We start from the raw sequence: 23,861 nt of genomic DNA on the forward strand, positions 1-23,861 counted from the left end.
GAGGCCAGTGTCCAGTTTTCCAGGGGGGCGATTCAGTCCAACTTGGCCTAGTTTGGTGATCAGATGCTGAGGTATTATCGTGTTGAAGGCTGAGCTAAAGTCAACGAAGACCTTTCAGACCTGTGCATTTTCCTTCTCCAGGTCTTCCAGGGTTAATCGAAGAGCAGTGGATACAGCGTTATCAGTGGAACGGTTTGTGACAGGGTACAACGGAGGTTCTGTGATCCTGTCTCTCAAAGCGTTTCATTTTTGTGGGTGTAAGTGCTACTGAGTGATCGCTGAGATTTTATACCATGCTGACACAACAGCCCGGCACAGAGAGATGGATGAATATAGATGAATATCTCCGTGAGGGGCGTGTCAGATGGTCTGCACATCTCTTGAGCGCAGACCTTGTTTCAGTGCTTGTTCCCTTTCTTGAGGTGATTCTCTTCAGAGCCCAGCAAATGTTAGCTGGGTCCAGACATAGCACCTGCTCATCATGCCTTAGGGTGTTTTTTGCTGCTGCTGTGCTGTTGAGTTTCTCAAAGCGACTAAAGTAGTTGTTGAGATAATTTAGGAATGCAATGTGATCACACAAATGGATTTAAATCTTCAAAAATATGGTGTGTGCCCATGTTTGCGAAGGCCGGTTAGCTCAGATGGTTAGACATGGTGCTAATAATGCCAAGGTCATGGGTTCAATCCCCGTACTGGCTAATGAAACTTGTCTGTCAGACTTGTTGGGTGGTGTGCACAAAGCTGGATTTCTGTAGGCTACCACTTCAAGTCAATGAAAAACTGACTTACTATAACTTGAAATAACCTTCAGGTTTTTTGGTTGGTATCAGTGTTGCAATGTTACAGCTTTAACTCCATTATCAGAAAAGGATAGGGTGGGAATAGGGTGAGATAGAGGCAGATGACCATGAAGTAGAACTTCAATGCAACAGAATTCAGTGCTTTCCTTTTTTAACCAATGTATTCATGTCAAATGTTTCTAATTTCCGTGACGCTGACCTTCTACTGATGAAGCATTGCATATAAAATATTGTAATTTATTATCTTTTCCCACATGATTGGAGCAGAAAAAAATAAAAGTGTTTTGCACAGCTCTCTCTATGCCCTTCCATATGACATGTTACTCGACATGGTTTCTTGAATTTTTTTCTCAAGGTGAACTTTGACCTTGGGCACTACTTATGTCCCCACAGCCTAGTATATTATTGTGAAGTTTGAAGACGATCAATAAAAAAAATTGTGGGTAGTATAATGTTTTTACTGATTTTCACATTTAGTGTGACTTTGACCAGATTTCACCAAAATGTAATTTAGCTCAAGTTGTTTTTGTTATCTACCATCACCCAAAATTTAAAAACTGTTAACAACCAGACAGACAGACAAACAGAACCACATATGCAGATGTGAGAGTGAAGAAAATTACAGATACAATGGAGAATAAATAAGACACAAGCAAATAAAACACATTATCAGTATATCCCATTTTATACATTAAGGCCATTTCATTTTATGAATATTTGCATTAATAATTAATTTCTCTTTATTATTAATTTTTGTACTTTTCGTCCTCCATGAAATAAGTTTCCTAGACTCGTCTGTTGCAACAAATTTAAAAGTTAACCATGCTCTTCCACTTTTTTATATAACATATTATTGTTTTTAACATCTAGTCTTGGTTTTAAATCATCCCAGAGAGCCACGGAGGCAGAAAGAGTCCAACGGTCCCCAGCAGACACACTATGATGAACATCCACAGGAAGATCCGGTCTACGACCATGGCCACATACTTCCAGTCCTCTTTCACCTGAGAGAAGACATAAAACCAAAAATGAGCCGGTAAACTTGGAGAAATATGTAAAACCCAGGCTGTCTTATGTTTGACACCCCTGATGTAAACTTTTGACCGCAAATCTATAACCAAAAAAATCCAATACTTGCCGAAAAGTCTGCATCTTCTGCTCTTAGGTGTTCGGCGATGTACGTTACTCCCTCCAGGGCGGATATGACAGCAGGAGACAAAGAAGAGTCCCACTGGTTCTGGGTCGAACCACACTCCACAGGAGGCGTATCCCACTCTAACCTGACAGTGGACCGTGTCTGGGGTAGGAGTGTATAGCCCAGAGACCGAGCAGAAAGACAAGACGGGGACCCAAACCTCTCCAAATGCTCCATGTTTGAGTAACCATGAAAGTCCCAGTGGTTAATTTCATCTCCAGCATCCACATCGGACTCCTGAGTGATCCAGATGCTGTGGGAGGGGCCCGGAGTCCGGAGAGGGAGGAGTTTATCACTCAGGTGGTGTCGCCTAAGAAAGGTAGATGGGTTTGTTGAAAAATTACAATAACATTGTAACGACAAGCAAAACATTGTGAAACTATAAAACAGAAAAACAAATGATTACAACTATCACCTTAAATTATATATTTTCCTTATTTTTACAACTACCTCAAATTATCAATATACTTCTACTGCCAGTAGGTGGTGGTAAAACGCCTAGAAGCTGTCTGCCAAACACAATTAAACAACAAAAAGAAGAAGAAGAGTTTGGAGGCTGCTGATGTATGGTGGGGCTGCTAAGTTATCTATCTGCAATGTGTATTAAAATCAGCCAAATGGTTCAAGCATATGATGAAAATAATAAACCTGTGCAGAGATTTTGTGGTTTCCTGTGTGGATTACCGCACCAACTCAGTCAAGAGCTAATCAATTGGATTGAATTAGCCAATCCTAAGCTTCAACTCATACACATTTGACCACGTAGAAGTCAACTAGACTAAGCTATTTATGACTCTATAAAAACCTGCAGTGCCTCTAATGGTCATAGAGGCTGCCTCACCTTGCAGGCCTGAGTCCATGATGCGGGCGCTTCATGCAGAGCCAGCGCGGCACCACAGACAGGAAGAGCCTCCGAACCCACCGGGGCATGGTGTGAGTCTCTGATGATCGGTGGTGCACATTCAAAACAAACACGGTGATGATGATTGAGAGCGTGACAAAGATCATAGTGAAGAGCAGGTACTCCCCAATCAGCGGGATGACTAGCGATGTGGATGGGATGATCTCGGTGATGAGCAGCAGGAAGACGGTGAGCGACAGCAGCACGGAGATGCACAGCGTGATCTTCTCGCCGCAGTCTGATGGCAGGTAGAAGACCAGGACGGTCAGGCAGGAGATGAGCAGGCAGGGGATGATGAGGTTGATGGTGTAGAACAACGGCAGGCGGCGGATCACGAAGTAGTAGGTGATGTCGGGGTAGATCTCGTGACAGCAGTCGTATTTCTTGGTGTTGTAGGTTCCTACAGCGTTGACGATTGCCCATTCTCCACTCTCCCAGTAGTCCTAGAAGTCAGACTCTTTTTAGCCACACTGACATCGTGCAGAGGGAGTTTAAAGTTAAAGCAGCAGGGGGAAAGCCTGTTACAGGAGAAAGCCAGGAAATAACAGAATAACAACAAGGAGGGGTTGGACTGAGAATCTGCACAGGACGCAAACAAAGCAGGGACTTGCTGGAGTGGAATGTGAAGAGTACCAACAACTAAAACTTCACCTGGCTTTACACACCTCCTCCTGCTGGTCATCCTTCCCCAGCATACAGTTCATCTCATGAACATTGTCCCCTTCCCTTGTCTTTGCACCTACAGCTTGCACCTCCATGTCCCTCTCAACTGAAAAAGTCAGGAAAGAGTTGTCTTGACTCTACTCTGGCAGAGCGGCTGGTCCTGATGGCATCGGCCCCAAAGTTGTGCTGCTCAGCTGTGTCTTATCCTCAACCTGAGTTTTAAACTGCAGAAGCTCCTGACTCTCTAAAGGACATTCTGTCTTGTCCCTGTCCACAAAAGTGTCTCACCCAACTACTTCCCACGACCACAGGCCAGCTGCTCTGACCTTACATGTCATGAAGACACTGGAGAGAATAATGCCCGACAACGATTATTGTTTATTGTTCTTTCCTCTTTTCTTTTGATAGTCATTTGTCTCCTGTGTGTTGCAGTTAGTTTTACTTCCCCTGTCTCATTCATGTTACCTGTTCCTCGTTTTCCCCAGCTGTGCCTCATGCCCCTAATTACCCCTTTGTGTATCTGTGAGTATAAATCGTGCTGTCCTTTGTCCTTTGTTACAGCGTAGTCTCCAAGTGTTGCAGGATAGAGAACTCAAATGCAGACATGTGGAGACAAATTGAAGAAACAAACTTACTTCTGTGCTTCAAAATCACACCATATTAACTCTTTCCCTATAAAGACAACATTTGATGACCTCCCCTGTAGCCTTAATGACACCTTTTAGCACCTCAGTATATCAGTTAAGATGTAGTTTGCAGACCATTATAAAAGTTTCCATGTTTTCAACCCAAGCTCAGAGAAGAGCTTCAAGGGTTCCTCCTAGTAGGTGTCCAAGGGGTAAAGAGTTAAAGAAACCTCACGTTTTACAACTCAGAAATCTCCCCAGGATTTGCGGTTTTTCTTTCTCTTACAAAACTATTCTGTGAATTTTTCCAGAACCTTTTGCTGCAGTGAAACATGACGCTGGGAAATACTTTGTTAATTAAAATATGAGCAGCCTGAGAGTTTGGCGGGCATTCTTATGTAAAACAAAACACATGTGAAGAGCAGATAAGAGGAGGTAAAGAGGTGCAGCAGGTGTTAGGAAGGAAATCACAAGAGAGTATGAGGGAGGAATGCAGAGGGGGAGGGGAAGCAGAGCAACCTCCACCCACGTGTTCCCACCTTCAGGTCCACGGTGTTCTCAAATGGCTCCAGGTCGATCTTGGCGCGGTCGTACGTCCAGGATCCGAACTTCATCTTGCAGCTCTGCTGGTCAAAGGGGAAGAAAGTGACGTCGATGGAGCAGGAGGACTTGTAGATGGCGGGCGGTACCCAGCGGACACGACCGGTGTAAAACAGCTGTGCCTTGGTCATGTGGGTGACGGCGAACTCCCCATCAGCACTTTAACGAGAAAAGAGAAAGACAGGGGAAGGAAAAATGGGTAAAGAGGAGTGAAAACTGACAAGAAAGAAAAGAAGGACCTCACAGCGGAGTTGTTATTCGGGTAAAAAGTTTTAATTTCATTAGTTTTTAACCTCAGAAGGTGAATCAATAAACCTGGAGCTATGCCCATTTACACGAGCTATGCTTAATAATTGATAGCTGAATGTAAACGACACTGATGCAAGCTCATTTTCACTGAAAGCGGAGAGAGTTTCATCTCCATCCAGACCAATTTTAATACTCCCCCGAGCCCCGAGGGCTGGAAACTCAACTAAAACTGTGTGATGCAACATCGTCGTGCATCCGCAACAGAATCAGGGTCATTTATTCAACAGCATAATTTGCATGCATCGCCAATTGATATGCAGGAAAATGCAGAAAATACCATCGAGTTGTTTGGCTCCATGTAAGTGACCTCAGCTCCTCTTTCGCTCTTCAATGAAGGAGGACCGTGTTATGGATCAAGCAGCTAATTGATCACTACAGATAATATCCAGGTCCACCTACAAAAAGTCGTCTCTGTTCAGGAACAGTATGTGTGTCCTTGAGCATCTGCTGTGAACATGACTCAATATTTTAAATCCAAATAAAATAATAGTTAATAATCCTTATTTACCCCCAGATGTTTTTGCAGGGTTTATAGAGATCTTTATCTGGCTTCATTTGCTCTTTGGATAGGGGTCACATGACAGTGGTTGAAAACTCAAGAGTTGTAGCTGAATAGTCAAGTTTTTCAGGAAGGTTCAAACTTAGTGAAATGATCCTGAAATATCTGCATGGGAAGCATTGTAAGAACAGGTCGGGCTCTGTAAATACGAAGGACAATGCTTCAGTGCTTCCTTTATTATCTTTAGGAGAGGATAATCTGGAACACCTGTTATTAAAGGAGATAATACCATCCCACAAATCATAACGACGAAAACAAATAATCCACATGGCTGAGAAGTGGCACAGAGCATGTAAATGTCCATTTATTTGTTTTAAACCTTCAGTCTGTTTCTTATGATGTTGGTGCATTGCACAGAGGGAATACGTTTTTATATATAAAAAATGTCCTAAATTAAGATTATGGGCTGTACTAAATTGATCAAAGTGAATTTAAGATTTACCCTAATTGTGTTTATTTGGCAGTTTCTATATTGCAGCCTGTCAGATTATCCAGAATTATTGGCCTGTGCAAAAATCTCTATATTTTGTATCTCAGGAGCTAGACTTTCTTGTCATGTTTAAAGAGGTGTTGAACAATATTTCTCCAAACTTTCTAAAGCTCCTCCTAAAATTGATGAACCAGTGTTGTGTCTACACATATAAAAGACAACTTAGCAAAGATTTTAAATTGTATCTTTAGGCACTGTACTAGCAGCCTGTCACAAAAACACATCAATTTATTTAGTTGACCCAAAAAATACAATTAGACAGACATATTTTCAGCAGATGAACACTATCTGAAAGTCATGTCCTTAAGAAACAGGAAAAAAATCCAGCAAAGACCTGACACAGGACCTGAGAGATGCACCAGGGCCTTCAGCTGATGCATCTACTGTTCACTAAATCCTCATCAGAAATGGTCTCGGTGGAAGTGTGGCTGTCAGAAGCCATTCTTAGTGAAGGAAAACAGGGAGAAAAGGCTGAGGTATGAAAATTAAACAAGAGCTGTGGCAAACGGTCTGCTGGAGTGATGAATTTGAAATGTTTGGTTCTGCTTTGGTTCATCATCAGTATATACATACAGAGGAGGTCAGGAGAGAGGTACAACAAGAGGGGTCTACAGGCATCTCTAAAACACGGTGGAGGCTCTGTCATGGTTTCAGGCTGCATTTCAGCCAGTGGTGTTGGGGACCTTGTCAAAATGAATGAATTATGAACTCAGAAAAGTACCTTCAGATTTTGATCTACCACATAGTAGTATCTGAAAAATGTTTAACTGATAACATTTTTCCTTTTTCAGCATGACATTGATCCCAAACACACTGCCAATGCAGTAAAATCATACCTGGATAGAAAAACACACAGTGGAGCACTGTCAGTCATGGATTGGCCTCCCCAGAGCCCGGACCTCAACATTATTGAAGCAGTGTGGGATCATGTTGACAGAGACCAGAACAAAAGGCAGAAACATCCAAAGAAGAGCTTTGAATGTCCTTCAAGAAACCTGGAGAACTATTCCTGAAGACTACTTAAAGACATGACAAGAAAGCTGTAACTATAATTATTTAGGCACTAGAAGCAGAAATACTATTTGTTATTAGTACAAAATATTTTAGTATTTATGTGTTGCTCGGTACCCTGTTTTCCCAATAGAATATAAAGAAATGAGGGGAAAAAACTGTATTTGGATTTTTTTTAGGATCATAGGCTGTCTCTTGAAATGTTTATTCTGTTATCTGCTCATTGAGGTCAGAGGAATCTTTCAGGAACAGACATGCTGTCCTCCAGAGAACTTACCGGTCAGTAGAAGGTGGTTTTGCACTTGCAAACCTCTCATTTCAAACATAACTTGTGCCTAAGAAGGTTGGGCGTGCAGCGCAAGTTACCGTGGCGATGCAATCTGGTAAGATGTAAAGAGCACCACTGTAACGCTGAAAGCCCTGGGTTTAACCTGGGGTTACCTCGCTAAGCCCCCAAATCCTGCTTCACAGTACAGGCCTCCTGGGACAGACTGATGTCATTGCTTCTCTGCTACTCTCAATGAATTTTAAGATGAGTTTGAAAGGATGAAGGAGGACGAGGAGGAGGGTGGACTCGTGAATCATGTGTGTGGTTTTTACTTGTTGTACAGCACAATGTCGGGCACCCAGATGAGTTCAGAAGGGACTCTGATGGACGTCACATTGTTGAAGTCGGAGGGACTCCACTGCAGCTTGTAATCCGTCCATTCCTTTCAATGAATACACATTTTTTAAGTCATTTTAGGACACAAAACACATTTAAATTATATTTAATTAACATTCAGACCCACTTTTTGGTTTCACCCACCTGTTTCAGCCACACATTGGTTGTCATCATCTGATTTTTCTCATCCTGTTTTTTGTAAATGAAGTGGACACAGCAAGTGAGCCATGCATTTAACGCATTAGTAGGTGCAACGGCGCAAAACAGAAAGGGGGAATATTTTTTAAAGCTTTGAAGGTATGGTTAAATTTCCTACCACATCTATAAGCTGGGCGATGGACAGGCCAAACTTGACGATGACCACGTCTGTGACGTTCTTCGCCGGTCGAGTCCACTTGCTGTAGCCTCTAAACAAACTCCTGAAGAGCTCGTCCTCAGTGTGAACACGATCCCAGTCCTCAGAGAGCACTGACGGAGAGGCAGAGACAGATCAGCAACACTGTTGGGTTCAGACTATCATCCTGCAATAGTTTGAAAGTGCTTCCTTTGTCTGAGCCAGCTTATGTAATCAGTCGTTCATGTCATGAAACCTTAAATAGTTTTCATCCAGTTTGATGCATTTTGCAGGTCTCATTTTACCTTCTTGCAAATCTCTAAGGAAGCTCTCACTCACTAAAACACATTTATACAGGCAAAAGTCAATCACACACACACACAGAGGCCTGTGCCAGAAAGTGGACTTTGAGTAACTTCAGAGGTGATCCTTGATGAAAATCAATGGTAGCATATGCTGCAGACATAACCTGGTCCGGAGTTTAGGTCTGTGAACACCCACACTTGCTTCAATAACTATTCCTGTCAATAAAGGACCAGTTAAAGATTTGGTGACGTATTTTCCTACTTTGAAGAACTTGGTGTCCTTCATGCTTTTTATCGAGAGAGTCTGATTTTCACTTTTCAAAATCTAAGACACATTTCTGGAAAGTTTCTGTCCTTTTTCTCAAAACTCTGAACCCAAAAGCTGGTTTTCAAACTAAATTCAGAACCTCTGATCTCACGATAACATATCAAAACAGGTTTTATGCTCAAGACCGTACAGTGTTGTCAGGTCAGGCGCAAGCAATTTATTAGAAACTCCAAAAAGTAAATGAACACAAAGCATTCAAGACTTTTCAACCATATGTGCAATTCTGCAAAAAAAATTAAGCAAAGACAAAAAAAATGACGCCTCCCACCAGAATCCTTCATATTGTAGGTCTTTCACTTTGTCCCATTTCCTTCTTTCACATAAAAACATATAATAAATTATTATTATCTATGTAATGCAGATCTCATCATGATTATATGCATCATAATATTATTAAAGCGAGTGCAAGTAAACTTTATATTCTATGAGGAAAATGTGAACAAGGTGCTGGAAACAACAACAACACTCAGGCAGGCTGTGGTGTTTAATGCATGCATAGTTGGTACTAAGGAGCCCAAATTGTGCAAAGAAAATTTCCCCCACACTATAACACCACCAGCAGCCGGAACTGCTCATACAAGGCACGATGGAGCCATCCTTTTACGTTGCGTATGTCTGATTCTGACCCTACAATCTGAGTAACATTTTTCCAATCTTCTATTGTCCAGTGTCAGGAAATCAATATCCTTAGTATCCTTATTTTCCTATTATATTGTTTTATGTACTTTAATAATGAAGGCTTGTAGAGCAAGGCCACCTTTGACTCACAAATAAGTGCTCAGCCAGACTGAAAAACAGGAAGTTTTAGTGCACAGGTATATTAATAGATAAGACCCAGAAAAGAGGGACTTTCCATATAAGCAATGTTCGAGCCTGTGTGACGTGTAAAGTACCAAAATAACACCATATAAGACACAGCTTATGATTCTAATGTTAGAGAGCTCTTGCAACTGGCGTTTGAGCTGTGCAGGGGTCTCTCTCTTCTGGAAGATGATTGAATAAAAAGAAATATAAATGTTTTAACACACTATGAGTCGGTTTTCTCTGTTCTGTCATGGGGAAAAAAGGATCGGGGTTCAATACCAGTTTTGGTGAGGCCATGAGAACTGTAGCCTCAGTGTGGTGTGGTCTTTTGCTGCTTCGTGGTTTCATGTGTAGTTTGTTCAGAGATGGTCTTCTGCATACCTTGGTTACCAATGTTACAGCAGAAAAGAACACGTTTACAGCCTGCTAGAAATAATGGCTTTGACCTCTACCCTTCTATTTGCACACAGTGCTATCATCCTTTTTGCTCTTTGGAGAGCTGCATTTCTGCACTGCGCTGCAGTTTCTCTCTACATGAGGCAAAATAAATACACATACAGGACCATAAATCCCATGTAAGCTGTTTCAAGCACTACAGAGATCACAAGACTTCGGTTTGTTGTGGTCATGATCACCACAGACACGTCCTACTGACCAGAAAGCACCAAAAGCTCTTTATAGCTCTTATACTCTTTAAAGCTTGTCATTAACAGGAAATAGTTTCTTCACTGATCACTGTCTTGTTCACTGCACTTTTGCTGTGTAGAAACTGAAAGAAACATTTAAATATCTGCACTCTTCAGCACTTTCACTTCACGTTCCTCCTCTCTGAAGACCTTCCTCTTCCCCCATGGGTCATAGGTGTTCCTGATTTATCTCCTCACTTTTCTCCCCCTCCAGCCTTTTTAAAGGACCAGTCTGCATTTTCACTCATACTTCGCTTAAACCAAAGTCATTACAGTTGAGAGAGATGCTGTACCCAATCTCTGGAGGAAAAGCTATTACCTGAATTTTATTGTTCATAAAATTTCAAAGATTAGGATGTGATCTACTACACTTGGATTTAATTTGATTTTACACACAAACCATTAGAGATAATTGAAGTTAGTGTAAAACACTGAGTGTGGTTTTCCAGCGTTCATAACTCATTGGCGGAGTCCTTTCACGCTTGAAATAAAACTCTTTAATTCTCGGTGTTTGACCTTTCTGTATCAGATGTGATTTCTCTTGCAGGATAAATGAACACTGATGGTAACTATCTTGCTTTTCTGTTCAGCTCGCATCAAGAAAGCACTCCCTCCCTCACTCTCTGTCTCAGCTTTGAACTCTGGCGAGCCATCTGGCATCGCCAGCGAGCAATTTAGGATTAGCCAGAGCAAGAAACGGCGAGCCAACAGCACAAACTGTGCAAATGTGATGCCAGTTTTTCTGATTACATTGGCTATTTATAACTGGCAAAATGATGTCTCAGGTAAGGCTGTGCCAGTGGAGGACAAACAGTTATGTTGTTGGATTCCGCAGCAGTTTGTGTCCCTGGATTTAGCATAAAGACCCCGGCTGCTGTGTCTCATTTAGGACATGATTCAGGTTTAAGCTAATTTGTGTGGAGAATTATCAGTGAGCTTCAGTTTTTCTGAAGGATGAGTTGATCCTTTTTTGCCTGAATACTTAAGATTATGTTAAGTCTATAATCCGTTACTTTTTCACACCAAATGCACTAATTAAAATGCACCTTTTAAACGTGTCGCTGGGTGTGCAGCTTTGTAAACAAGCGTGCTTCACTTTACGGTTGGATCATTAGAATCACTACAAGTCCTCGATGGTTTTTACTCACAGGTCTTATAATAAAAAATAACAACCAGAAGAGTACACAGAGGTAACTTTCAGTTAGGATAGCCATCTGCAGTGCTGAGAAAAAGTATTTGCTCAATTCCTGATTTCTTTAGTTGTTGATATTTGTCACACTTTCACATTTCAGATCAAACAAATTCATCAAGTCTCATCTCACATTTACCCAAATACATCTTGATGATCCCCAAGACATTTGGGGAAAATGTTATCTCGCAGAAAAAAGCAGAAAACATCTGGCCTTGGAGAAGGAAATTCCAGAAGCCTTACCCGACCCTGTTGTGAAAAATTACTTGACTTTGATATTCAGGACGTCCTCCGTGTGTTTTGAGAAGAAGGTCCTTACCCGTTTTTTTGACATTCAGCTTTTAAGAAAATATACGGTTTTATTTAAGCTATATAATTTTAAGTTTTATTTATTAAAGCTTCTGAAACTGTACACTGAGTGATCGTGCTGTTTGAGTCTTATGTACTGGAACAAAAATAGAAGGATAGGCTTAAAGTTCATATTTATTTCACAAATAAAAATGGACCACATTCATTTCAATAAAAATTAAACAATTTAATAAAACTGAATCACAGAATAAAGTTGTGTCAAGGACTTAAGGAAACACAAAGACTTCCAATGCTATTTTAAAAAATCCTCCTAAGAGTGCAAACGTTGAAGGATTCCTCCACAGACCAAATCCTGCTTCACGTTGCAGGCCTCTGACTAAATGCCAAATCCAAATCCCATTTTTGCAAAGTGTTAACATGACAGTAACAGCAACCAGCTTAGAAGAAATGTTGAACTTTTCCTTTAACATCTATAATTTTGTTTTTTCTGTCTCAATGACAGATATTGCTGGTTCTGCAGACATTTTTGGCACCATGTTGGTCTGCTCTACTTTCTGATGACAACCTGTGGCCAAACAATCAGAGGAAAAAGGGAAAACAGAGAAGCTAACTAACTTTGGTGAAGCGTACCCCAAAAAGATGATGGTGACATGAGTAGGCTGTGGCCAAGAAGCGGACAAAGGTGATGAAATGGAAGCCATATTGGCAGAAAACGGTCCCATGAGGTTTAAGTTTTTGGCAGCTAAAGCAGAAACAATAAAGTTGATAAGGAACTTGGATGGGCGAACTAAATCCTGTCAACTCCGAGTATATCCAGCCTCAGGTGCAGCAGGTGGGGAGGACACAAAAAGGAACTCCGCGTTTGGTAAGGTCTGACTATTTAAGTTAGTTTCTAAAAAACCTGAGTTTTCCTCATGTCTGGGTTACTAAAGCCAGTTTTCTTGAATAGGGGCCTGCTCTTTATGGATGTCACAGGCTAAGCCGAAGATGTTGTGATTACTCAGGACACTGAAGTAGCTCTGCAGACATTTTTGGCAGACATTTTTGGTGGACCTATCAGAAGGCTCACAATCGATCTTTCTTTTTGTTCTTTTTTCTTTATTTTTGAGAAACTACTCCAGTTCGAATCTAGTAGGGATATCTAATATCCCGGTCTCCATGTGGCTGGGATATTACAGAAAACTTTGTCACAAATGTCAAACACTGAGATTTGTTTAAAGAGTGAAAACCCATCTAAAAACAGATTGGTTGAAAATTAAAAAATAGAATTTGATCACCACCATTTCTTAACAAAAGCTGACAATCAACATGCATATTTAAAATAAAACTCTTTTCAACCAAATTTATACTATTCAGCAGTCAAACATCTAGAAAGATATTAGACCTTTAATCAGCAGGCAAATCACTCAGTGGTTTAACATGAATCGGAAATCATTGAGATGAGTTTGAATTAAAGTCTATTAAAAGCCTGGAAAGACAGGTTTTCAGATTTTAACCAAATGTAGGCACTAATTTGAGGATCACAAGTGATCACTACCAAAACCATGAGAGAAATACAAAATGAATACTTCCCATTTCTATTTCAAGGACAAACATTTTATATAATCTTTGCATGATTTCTTAAAATTCTGCATCTAAAAGGTCTAAAAAGAAATCTTAAAGTTCTTAAAGTTTTAGAAAGTACTATCTGCATATACAATACAATACAGCTGTATTTGTATAGCACATTTCTGAGACTGCCAGTGCTTCAGGTATCCTCAACATTTCTTCTTCCTGTGACATATGACTTGTATCATTTTCACACTCAGTGACTCCTTATGCCCAGCCCATGGGGGCAGTGTCACTACCACAAAGCAGGGGTTTTACCTGTCCTAATTTACTAAGAGTAAAAAGCCAACATTTCGAGCCTGTTTTATTAACTGGGGACTTATTTACTTGAGTATCGTAGGCAGTTTTGTCCATCAAATGGTCCAAAATAAAAGGTAAATGCGTAGTTTTGTGTCAACTAAGGTTTCTCAGAATCATTGCCTTTGCTGTGGGTGATCAATGGTCATTCAACTGCATGAAGTTTAACAGAGCCACATGATCGCCTCACTGTAAGGGGTCTAGGGTTCAGGTTAATTTGTCTCCCATGCCTCAGCTTCTGCCACTTTAGCAGGAACTTCTCTTTCTCTCTCACCCCCTTCCCTTCTATTCTCTCCATGCTTCATTTCAGGTGCGCCAGCTCGCCCACCCCTGCTGCAGCTTATATGCTGTTCTCAGCTCCACCCCAGCACCAGATAAACAGCTTTGTCTATTTTCTCCTACTCACCTAAACTCTTCCGATTAGCCCTGACTCCTGACTCCTAACGCTCTGTCACACTAATTTCCCACTGTTCTACCACATCAGTTTCTGAAACTAGGGTGTAATTTTAAGCACCTAAAAAGACTTACAGGAACAGAAGAAGGGGGGTTAACAACTCTTAACCTTTCACAGGAGAGTACAAATAATGCCTTATTACCACTTTTGCAACAGGGGAAACATTCGTCCATCCCTCTTGAAATACCCTGAAAGCAGTCATTAATTCCAGATAGTTTGTGCATATATGCATGTTAGTTTTTGGTTTTTCACTTTTAAAAACCCCAGCTGATACCTTTTGAGAGAAATTGGTATGAAAATAGTCACAAATGTCCAAAATGTGTTCAGAATTTTGAGTGCTCACAAATGCCTGCTCCGCTCCACACACAAAAACAGATCACTGAACACTGTTTTACACATTTTTGCATTAAAACCTGGATAATTAGAAGTGTTTTTAAAGTGACAGCATCACAGATCTGATCGTTTTTTGCCTCAAAAAGCTTCCTGTGCTGTGCCAGCGTCAAAAAAACACATAATTTTCACTTCACCTGTTCATCACATAATACACATCTAAATGAGTGGAGACTAACTGAACTTTTGCAGTGCTGTTTGGGTCTGCTGTGTACTAAATCTGGATTTAAGCTCAGTCCTGACTCTGCAGGATGTTAATTTTTAAATGAAGTCATTATGAATATACACTCAAAAAAAGAGAAATATATATATATTTTTAAAACAGTACCAATTAAAAGTATAGCAATTAAGTAAATTCCATTAAATTTAATGTTTCACATTTTACTTGTGTAGCAAAATTACATGGAAAAAATTACATATAATCAAATTACTTAAAGTCAGCATAGCCCTTTGTGTAGATGCCCCAACACAGATAGTATAAAACACCTTTAAAATGCTACTTCAGTGCATTATTCATAGCAATAATAAATGTGAATGTGAATAAATGACTATTGACCTTCAATACGAGCCAGCAATAAAGGACTAAAAGTTTCAAATATTTTTTTGCACTGTCAGAACATTGCAGGAATATGCGATATGATTATTAACAGCCTTCCTTTACTCGATTAATTAGCAACACCGCTTTATAAATGTATCATGTCAAAACGGGAAAGAAAAAGTACCCCAAGTCTCACATAGTCACTGATTCCTTTAAGTAAAAGGGAGGCAACAAAGTTATAAAGTCAGGAAATCCGCATGAGATGACTAAAAGCTCCAGGGAAGTCACGGCTGATTTTTACCGTATAAATCCCATCAATCACTTTCGCCGCCTCTCTTACCGGAGTTGATGAGGATCCAGCAGCAGCAGCAGAGCGGCGTCAGGTCTCGTTTGCGCCCCATTTGAAGCGCTACAAAGGGATCCCAGCAGCGTTCACACGAAGATCAGCTTCACTCCGAGGTTCCCAGCTTTGTTTTCCCAGCGCTCATCTCCACACTGTCACACTCCTCTCCACACAGCTGCAGGGATCCCAGTCACAGCCTCCCAGTGCACATCACCGCTGAGGTATCAAGCTCCCATTGGACTTGATTAATCGGTCTTACATCTCCACAATAATCCTGCTTCAGGTCTGTACTAATGAGAGGGCGGGATATCATCTGGTTAATTTAATCATCCCTAATAATTCCCAGTAAATTATTTCAAATTTTGACTAAATTTTAATTAAATTATTTTGATCTAAATACTGATGGTGGTAATAAAATACTACCAAGAACAAGAAAAAGCCCAATGGATGCTGGAAATATAAAAGTATGTCTCTTGAGAAGTAAGTCACACAACTTCTGGCTGTGGGGTCTATAAATCCACTTTAAATCACTGTTGCCATCCTGCAGTTTGCTATGGGTTCATTTCCATCAATTTCTGGCACCATATGTCAGCTTAAAGCATGTGACCAACTATTAACCAGTAGGAAGCTGTGAGGTTTGCAGGCATTCAAGGAGCCTGCAAATCTGGTTTACTCACCAGCCAATGTTGATGAAGAAATGCTTAAAAGGTTGGTAACAACATAAATAGGCTCTTTAAAAGCAATTTCCCCGCAGCATTATATTGTGCTGTCATCACAGATTTATATTTATTTAACCTTGTAACCTCACATTTAGCATTAGCTAAACTAATGCTAAATATAAAGCTAGCAATCAACTAAACACTGTAGCTTAACTCTGTCCAAGAGCAATAATAAAATCTGCCAAAAGGCTCTAAAGCATATGCCCTCATGGGCAACTTTGTTAACGAGAGATACCGTGCAAGTACTGGTTTGGACCCAGTTTGCCTTAAGAACTGCCATAATTCTTTGTGGCACCTTTACCAAGGTGCTGGAAACTTGATAGTAAACTACATAGTAAACTCTGAAATCACATGACCCTGTGAGAGGAAGCACTTGGCAACAGTGGGAAGGAAAAACTCCCTTTTAACAGGACAAAGTCTCCACTAGAACTAGGCTGAGGGAGGGGAAACAATCTGCATCCTCACAGGTGAGGGAAGGGAGCCAGGACAAAAACATGTATGATAGCATCACACAGTTGTTGCAGATTTGCCAGCTGCACATCCAAGATGAGAATCTTCCTTTTCATGGGCTTTACCCACTCCGTTTGCCAGGCTGCCTGTCTACCTATTGTGTGACTACTGAATAGCTCAATAAAGATTTGGAGTTGTATTTCAAACCTCATTCAGTCTCTCAGTATGGGAAGCACCCACTGGGGGTGGAACTGGGGTTACAGTAGTAACCACAGATTATTTTCCAGTCTTATGTGTTTGTTACAGTTCTACTTACCTGGACTTCAAAAGATTCAGACTCTAGGATATGTTGGACAGAGTAGAAAACTATAGCCCAGGTTTAACCACTTTCACTACTTCTTTACATACTACATAAAGACATTTATTTATGGTATTTATTTCCCACCTCTGCAACCTAAAGATGTAATAACCCGGGAGATATTGCATCTTTCATCATTGCGTTACGTAATTGTTCCGACTGTGAGGCATACCCTCTGAATTAATTAGCAAGTCGCTGCTAAAAATGTGATATTAAGTCTGCGAGGCTTTTTTAATCATCTCATGAGTAAGTTAATAAAAACTTTTAATTTGCTGAAGGTGTAATGCTGATAGGCAAACCCCCATCTGTAAATCATATTCATGTTTAAGGAAATTTTGTTCCATTTAAATGTTAATTTGGAGTGAGATTATAGCAATATATGTCCAGGTAACAATAACATAGGAAATTTTAATTTAAAATCTTGAAAGTCTTTAGGGCGTTATTCTCATTTTTCATGTAGTTTTGGATGTCCCCATCTTCACTCTTTTTCTTGCAGTCTGAGAGTAGCCTGCAGGAATCACAGCATTAGGATTTCTTCAATAATTACTAGCTTTCAGTCATTTGCTCTGCTCTCTCCAACTCCTCATCATTTCCTCAGTATGAAAGCTGCTATAAGCAAATATTTCCTATTTTTTATCACAATTTTATGCCACACAACTCCAGGTAGGAAAAATGTACATGCAATGTAAATACTTAGTATAAAAGATCCTTTATTTCTTCCAGCCTGGTATTGTTTTTCAAGCAGTAAAGAATAGTAGAGATGCTGCAGCTGTCCATGGTGCTAAAACATATCATTGTTCACTGACATCACATAGCGCTGATTATCCACTTATCATTGACTTCCCTCATTTTAAGTAGTACTTAAGTTGGAAAAACAAATTTTATTCTCTCACTGTTACCATATGCAATGCTGTGCAAAACTCTTAAGCTACCTCTCATTTGTTCATATTTTTAAAATATTTGACAGAGAACAGAGCAAAAGTCAGAAACATCCAAAGAAGAGCTTTGAACGTCCTTCAAAAAGCCTGGAGAACTATTCCTGAAGACGACTTAAAGAAATTACAAGACAGCTGTCTAAGAGACTGTGCTGAAGAATAAAGGTGGTCACGGCAAATACTGACTTTCAGGCTTGTTAGAATTATACAAACTGTTTTGTTTTTTTTACCTTATATGCTGGATTTCCATGTGTTTCCTCATGTTTCAATAAATCTCAATACCTTCCTCTCATTTTTCTAGTAACATATAGAAATGTGAGAGCATTTTTCCAGCACAGTGCTGTGTTTAGATACAGTCCCAATCAAAGGTTTAAGACCACTTGAAAAATGGCAAAAAACAATATTTTCCATGGTTGGATCTTAACAAGGTTCCAGGTAGAGCTTCAACATGCAACAAGAAGAAATGGGAGTGAGACAAAACATTTTTTTGAGCATGCAATTTATTGAAAACAACACTTAAACTGAAACAGGCTGTTTTACAGGAAAAAGCACCTACTATGGCGCGTAAAAAACATCACAGGTGGGATCTGCTTGTCATGCCAGTAACACTGGAAACCATCAGGACCATCATGGTTACATTTTTCTCATCAGAAAATAAAACTGTCTTCCACCTTTCAGTGTCTTGTGTCCAAACAGTCCAAACGGTCAGTTCTGTGGCGTTCAAGGAGACGAGGCCTTTGAAGATGTTTTTTGTTTTTGAAGCCCTTCAGGCTCAGATGCCATCTGATGGTTATGGGGCTGCAGTCAGCACCAGTAACGGCCTTAATTTGGCTCAAGGATCGTCCAGTGTCTTGACGGACAGCCAATTGGATCCTCCGGCTCAGTGCTGGTGAAATGTTTTTGGGTCTTCCACTTGACTTTTTTGTTCATAACCCTCAGGATCATTTAAGAAATTCCAAATGACTGTCTTACTGCATCCCACCTCAGCAGCCATGGCACGCTGCGAGGGACCCTGCTTATGCAGTTCAACAACCCGACCATGTTCAAAAAGGGAACGCTTTTTTGACTTTGCCATCAGAACGTCATGACAGTGTGACTACCTGACAGAAAATGACATTGAATCCACATTTTTGCACAGATTTGGCCTTTTAAAGGCATGTGGTCCTATTGATCAGCTGTAAAACAGCCTGTTTCAGTTTAAGCGTTGTTTGCAATAAATTGCATGCTCAAAACAATTGTTTTGTCTCACTACCATTTCGTTTTGTTGATGTTTAAGCTCTACTTGGAACCTTTTTAAGATCCAACCATTTTGCCATTTTTCAAGTGGTCTTAAACTTTTGATTAGGACTGTATTTTGTAGGATTATATGCTGTCTTTTAAACAGTTCACTCACTTATTATCTTCACATTAATGTCAGAGGGATGTTTCAAGAATGGACACAGTGAGGTAAGACTGTATGTAGTAGAGCAGGATTCAAGATTCAAGATTCAAGATTCTTTGTTTGTCACATGTATAGTTATATGAGTACAACACACAGTGAAATGTGTCCTGAAATGCTCCTCGACTTGTGCAAAAAAGAGAACATTAAAGAGGACATGAACAAATGTCTGGCTAATTTTTATACTGGCCCCGATTTTGTAGTTTTCTTAAGTAAACCAGTTTGCCAACAGTATAATCAGATCAAACAATACTGCAATTTGGTCACGTACTGGTAGGCTGAAAAATCAAAGAACCTGTGTTGTGGAGCTTAGAAAAGTACTATAGATATGACAACCTATAAAAATTGCTCCTTTTTTAGCTCCTTGATGGTATTAAATCCAAGTTGAATCCTCTTCATAAAGCTCCTGTTAATATTCCCTTTAAGGGAAAGAGGTCAGAAAGTAAGCACTTTTCCCAAGATCAGAGTTAGATTATAAGTGTCTGCTGAGGCCAAACACACACACACACACACACACACACACACACACACACACACACACACACACACACACACACACACACTCCATCAAGGTCAATAGTCTCTCAACTTCAATCAGGCGGTGCACGATAGCATCCCTTGACTCTATTTCTCTATTTTGTATGAAGTGATGTCTGAGGTTGGAAGTCAGACATGCAAAGTGCCTGAATCAGCAGATTAAAGTGCTGATTTTAGTGCCACCTTACTCGGTGAGTGGAAACGACACCAGGGGAAGGAGAGAAGTGAACTGGAGAGCTGGAGGACTTTAAATCTTAAGTATGACTGTGCTGACTGCAGAGGGGTGACAGATGAATGAGCATCTCTGGAGCTGCTACATCCAAAGGCCTCAGAAGTCATTTCATTTCTAGGTAGTCCAGAAGTTTGTGTGTTGACACCAGGCCACACTAGAAATGCCAACGTGTACATTTATAACATAATAATAACAAGGAGTTGAACTTTGCTCCCAACAAAAACTAAAAATAAGAAACAGTTTGACCTGCCTTTTAGCCCTCAACAGTGTCAAAGATGGACCTAACCACTGTGATGTCACTCTCTGGTTAGTGAATTCCTGTTATGAAACCTCGAGCTGAGTGTATTTTGAATCTGGATGTGATGAGTGGAACTGAGGACGCTACAGCCAGGATAATCTAATAATGATCGTAACTTACAAAATGAGCTTCATGATTTATTCAGTGAGATTTGAAACTAGCGACTGAGCAAGTAAAGTCAGCAAGAAAACGTTTGCTGAGGTCACAGAATGAATGAGCTGATGGCTGTTTTCCCACACATTCATCGGCCACTTTATTAGGTACACCTCACCTGTTCAACTGCTCTTAACGCAATTATCTAATCAGCCAATCACATGGCAGCTAAGCATCCAAATGGGATTGAAAGTTGATTTAAGTAACTTTGAATTTGGCATTGTTGTTGGTCGGACTGTTTTAGAAACTGCTGATTTTCTGCTGATTTTCCCCACGCAACCTTTAGAGTTTACAGAGAATGGACTGAAAAAGAGAAAATATCCAGTGAGCAACAGTTCACCCAGGAAAAATGTCTTGCTGAGGTCGAAGGAGAATGGCCAGACTGCTTCAAGCTGATTCGAAGCCAACAGTAACACAAAAAATCCCACTCAACCAAAGGTATACAGAAGAGCATCTCAACAGCGGCAGAAGACCACACCAGTTCCCACTTCTGTCAGTTAAAAATAGCAAAACTGAGGCTACAGTTTACACCAACTCACCAAAATTTGAAGATTTGAAAAACGTTGTCTAAACTGATGAATTTTAATTTCTGCTGCAACATTCACATGATCACTGTTAGATCTCAATCCAACACCATATCCCAAAGGTCCTCACCTTTGGGATATGGTGGAACAGGAGATTCTCATCGTGGGTGTGCAGCCAACAAATCTGCAGCAATTGTGTGATGCTGCCATGTCAACATGGAACAAAAATCAACGAGAGATGTTTCCAGCAACTTTTTTGAATCTGTGCCATTAAGAAATGAGACAGCTCACGAGGCAAAAAGGGTCCAAACCAGTACTAGAAAGGTGTACATCATAAATTATGCAGTAAATGTAGCTTTCAAACAACCACAAGTCTTTCTGCAACCACAGGATTTGCCCTCTTGCTGGACATGAGTATGAATAACAGTTTAAGGCACTTCCACATTGGCTTCACTTTTACGACCCAGAAGCTACATTAATCTTTTATCTTGCTTATTCTCTTCAAGTGACACATTTAAATACTGAAAACCAAACAAACCAAAACATACTCATCCTCAAGGGGGGATGAGTCGGACTACAGAGATGAGGTCAACAGACTGACTGAGTGGTGTTCAGTTAATAACCTCCAACTGAACACCACGAAAACTAAAGAACTTATCTTCGACTTCAGGAAGGGCAGAGCAGACCCGGCCCCACTTTACATTCACGGGAACCGTGTGGAGAGGGTACACTCCATGAGGTTTCTGGGCGTGCAGATCTCTGATGATCTCTCCTGGACTGCAAATACGGCGGTGGTAAAAAAGGCCCAGCAGCGTCTCCACTTTCTGAGAGTGCTCAGGAGGAACAACCTGGAGGAGAGGCTGCTGGTGACATTCTACAGAGCCACCATAGAGAGCATCCTAACGTACGGCATAACAACATGGTATGCAGGGTGCTCAGCTGCAGACAGGAAAGTACTGCAGAGGGTCATTAACACAGCCCAGAAGATCACTGGCTGCTCTCTGCCCAGCCTGGAGGTCATTGCAAACTTTCGGTACCTCAGCAGAGCTGGCAATATCATCAAGGACCATTCTCACCCCAGCAATCATCTGTTTGAACTATTACCGTCAGGCCGACGGTACAGGTCACATAAAACCAGGACAAACAGATTCAGGGATAGCTTCTTTCCCAGAGCTATCACCGTAGTAAATAAACACAAAAACAATTGAACCTGCTTAGCTATATCATACTGTCACTGTCATTATATTATGCTGCTATTCATACTGTCATTATATTAATGCTGCTATCCTGTATATATATCGTACTTACTATTGTTTGAGTGCTTACGATTGTTTTATTGTACCTTCTATATTTTACATTTATATTTATTATTGTATTTTGCACCAAGGGAGTGGCACTCCAATTTCGTTGTACCCTGTACAATGACAATAAAGGCTATTCTATTCTATTCATACATCAAAATATCAGGCAACAATATTTTTTTGTAATTATAGCTCATAGTTCAAAGTTTATGAAAAACTTCACCAACTGAAAAAAAATCTTCCTTGAACACATCTGTATAAAACACATTGATAGTGTTATTTGTTATCAGTTTGTGGAAACATTTCCAACTTTGATCTTCTGATACTCAAATGTGTATAGATTGGATCTGATTTGGGAGGATAAATAACATGTATGGTTGCTGTTTGATATTTAAAACTTCTTATTATTCAACCTCCCCTTTATATTTTAGGTGCCAGAGGCGATTGGTTTGTGTTTTGAGATTTTTTTTTTATATTTCTGTTTTTCTTTTGTTTTATAAAATGAAAGTAACAAAGAAAAATTAAGTCAATACCATAAATCAGACTACAGACTTTAATATTACAGGATTTTTATTTAATGCAAATTATGAGAAATGAAATATGTTTCAGTATTTATATATAAATAAACAAAAGCCTGTTTATATAAAGGCCCTGTTGTGAAATAGTGCCAGTCACTGTTTTAAAGTCATTAAGAGTTGCATAAGGGTATTTGTTGACCCCTTTTAAGACTTTGCGGTCTTTCTATCCTGAGCCCTCCGGGTTTCCGTAGAGCCTGTCACAACAACGGCAGCAGCTGAGCCGGGCCTGAGAGCAGGAAACAAATAAGAGGTCTCACTCTGTTGTAGTTTCTTTTTGAAGCTTGCCCATTGGACTGTGTGTGGCATTTAAACCTTACATTTGTGAGGAAAAACTCAATATTCCTATTTCTATGCTGTTTTAAAAATGTTCCCACTCTGCCAGTCTGCCCCAGGGGCTCCTGCTTTTGGGCATGCTCAAAACACCTCACATCCAGAGGCATCCCAGAAGTGCTGTTGTCAGAGGTAACTTTGCCCTTGGTCTCCTCAATTGGTCCTCGGTAAGGGGCCACACTGAGTTAGATTCAAACTACCCTTGTGAAGTTAAAAACATTGCTTTACCTCACTCTGGAGTCAAGTTGTGGATAACCTGCACAAGGAACCATGAGGATCCAGTGCTCCGGTGGATAAGATGCAGAAGCCCTGGCGGTCCAGGATTAAAGTCCACAATTTGTGCTCTTGAGCAATAGTTCTCCAGGCTTTCTTCAGATCTTTTAAGCATCTGATTGGAAAAACCATGACACTGGTCCCAAACACACTGCCAATGCAGTAAAAGTATACCTGGATAGAAAAACACACTGTCAATCATCAGTCATGGATTGGCCTCCCCAGAGCCCGGACTTCAACATTATTGAAGCATAATGTGTGGGATCATCTTGACAGAGAACAGAACAAAAGGCAGAAACATCCAAAGAAGATCTTTGGATCCTAGAAAAATT

General features: G+C 40.4%; 1 protein-coding gene across 1 annotated transcript; it reads right to left on the bottom strand.

The window, feature by feature from the left end:
- Window positions 1-1,281: 1,281 nt before the first annotated feature.
- LOC100690921 (neuronal acetylcholine receptor subunit alpha-2) lies at window positions 1,282-23,603 on the bottom strand. The gene is made up of 9 exons (XM_005452353.4): window positions 23,485-23,603; window positions 15,401-15,688; window positions 8,135-8,286; window positions 7,963-8,007; window positions 7,755-7,864; window positions 4,725-4,944; window positions 2,837-3,339; window positions 1,939-2,305; window positions 1,282-1,804 (listed from the first exon to the last, which is right to left on the bottom strand). Exons 2-9 carry the CDS (start codon window positions 15,459-15,461, stop codon window positions 1,679-1,681), a joined length of 1,584 nt encoding a protein of 527 aa, XP_005452410.1. The 5' UTR covers window positions 15,462-15,688; window positions 23,485-23,603; the 3' UTR covers window positions 1,282-1,678.
- Between the last annotated feature and the right edge of the window lie 258 nt (window positions 23,604-23,861).

Source organism: Oreochromis niloticus, linkage group LG23, assembly GCF_001858045.2.
Source record: "Oreochromis niloticus isolate F11D_XX linkage group LG23, O_niloticus_UMD_NMBU, whole genome shotgun sequence".
NCBI classification, from domain to species: domain Eukaryota; kingdom Metazoa; phylum Chordata; class Actinopteri; order Cichliformes; family Cichlidae; genus Oreochromis; species Oreochromis niloticus.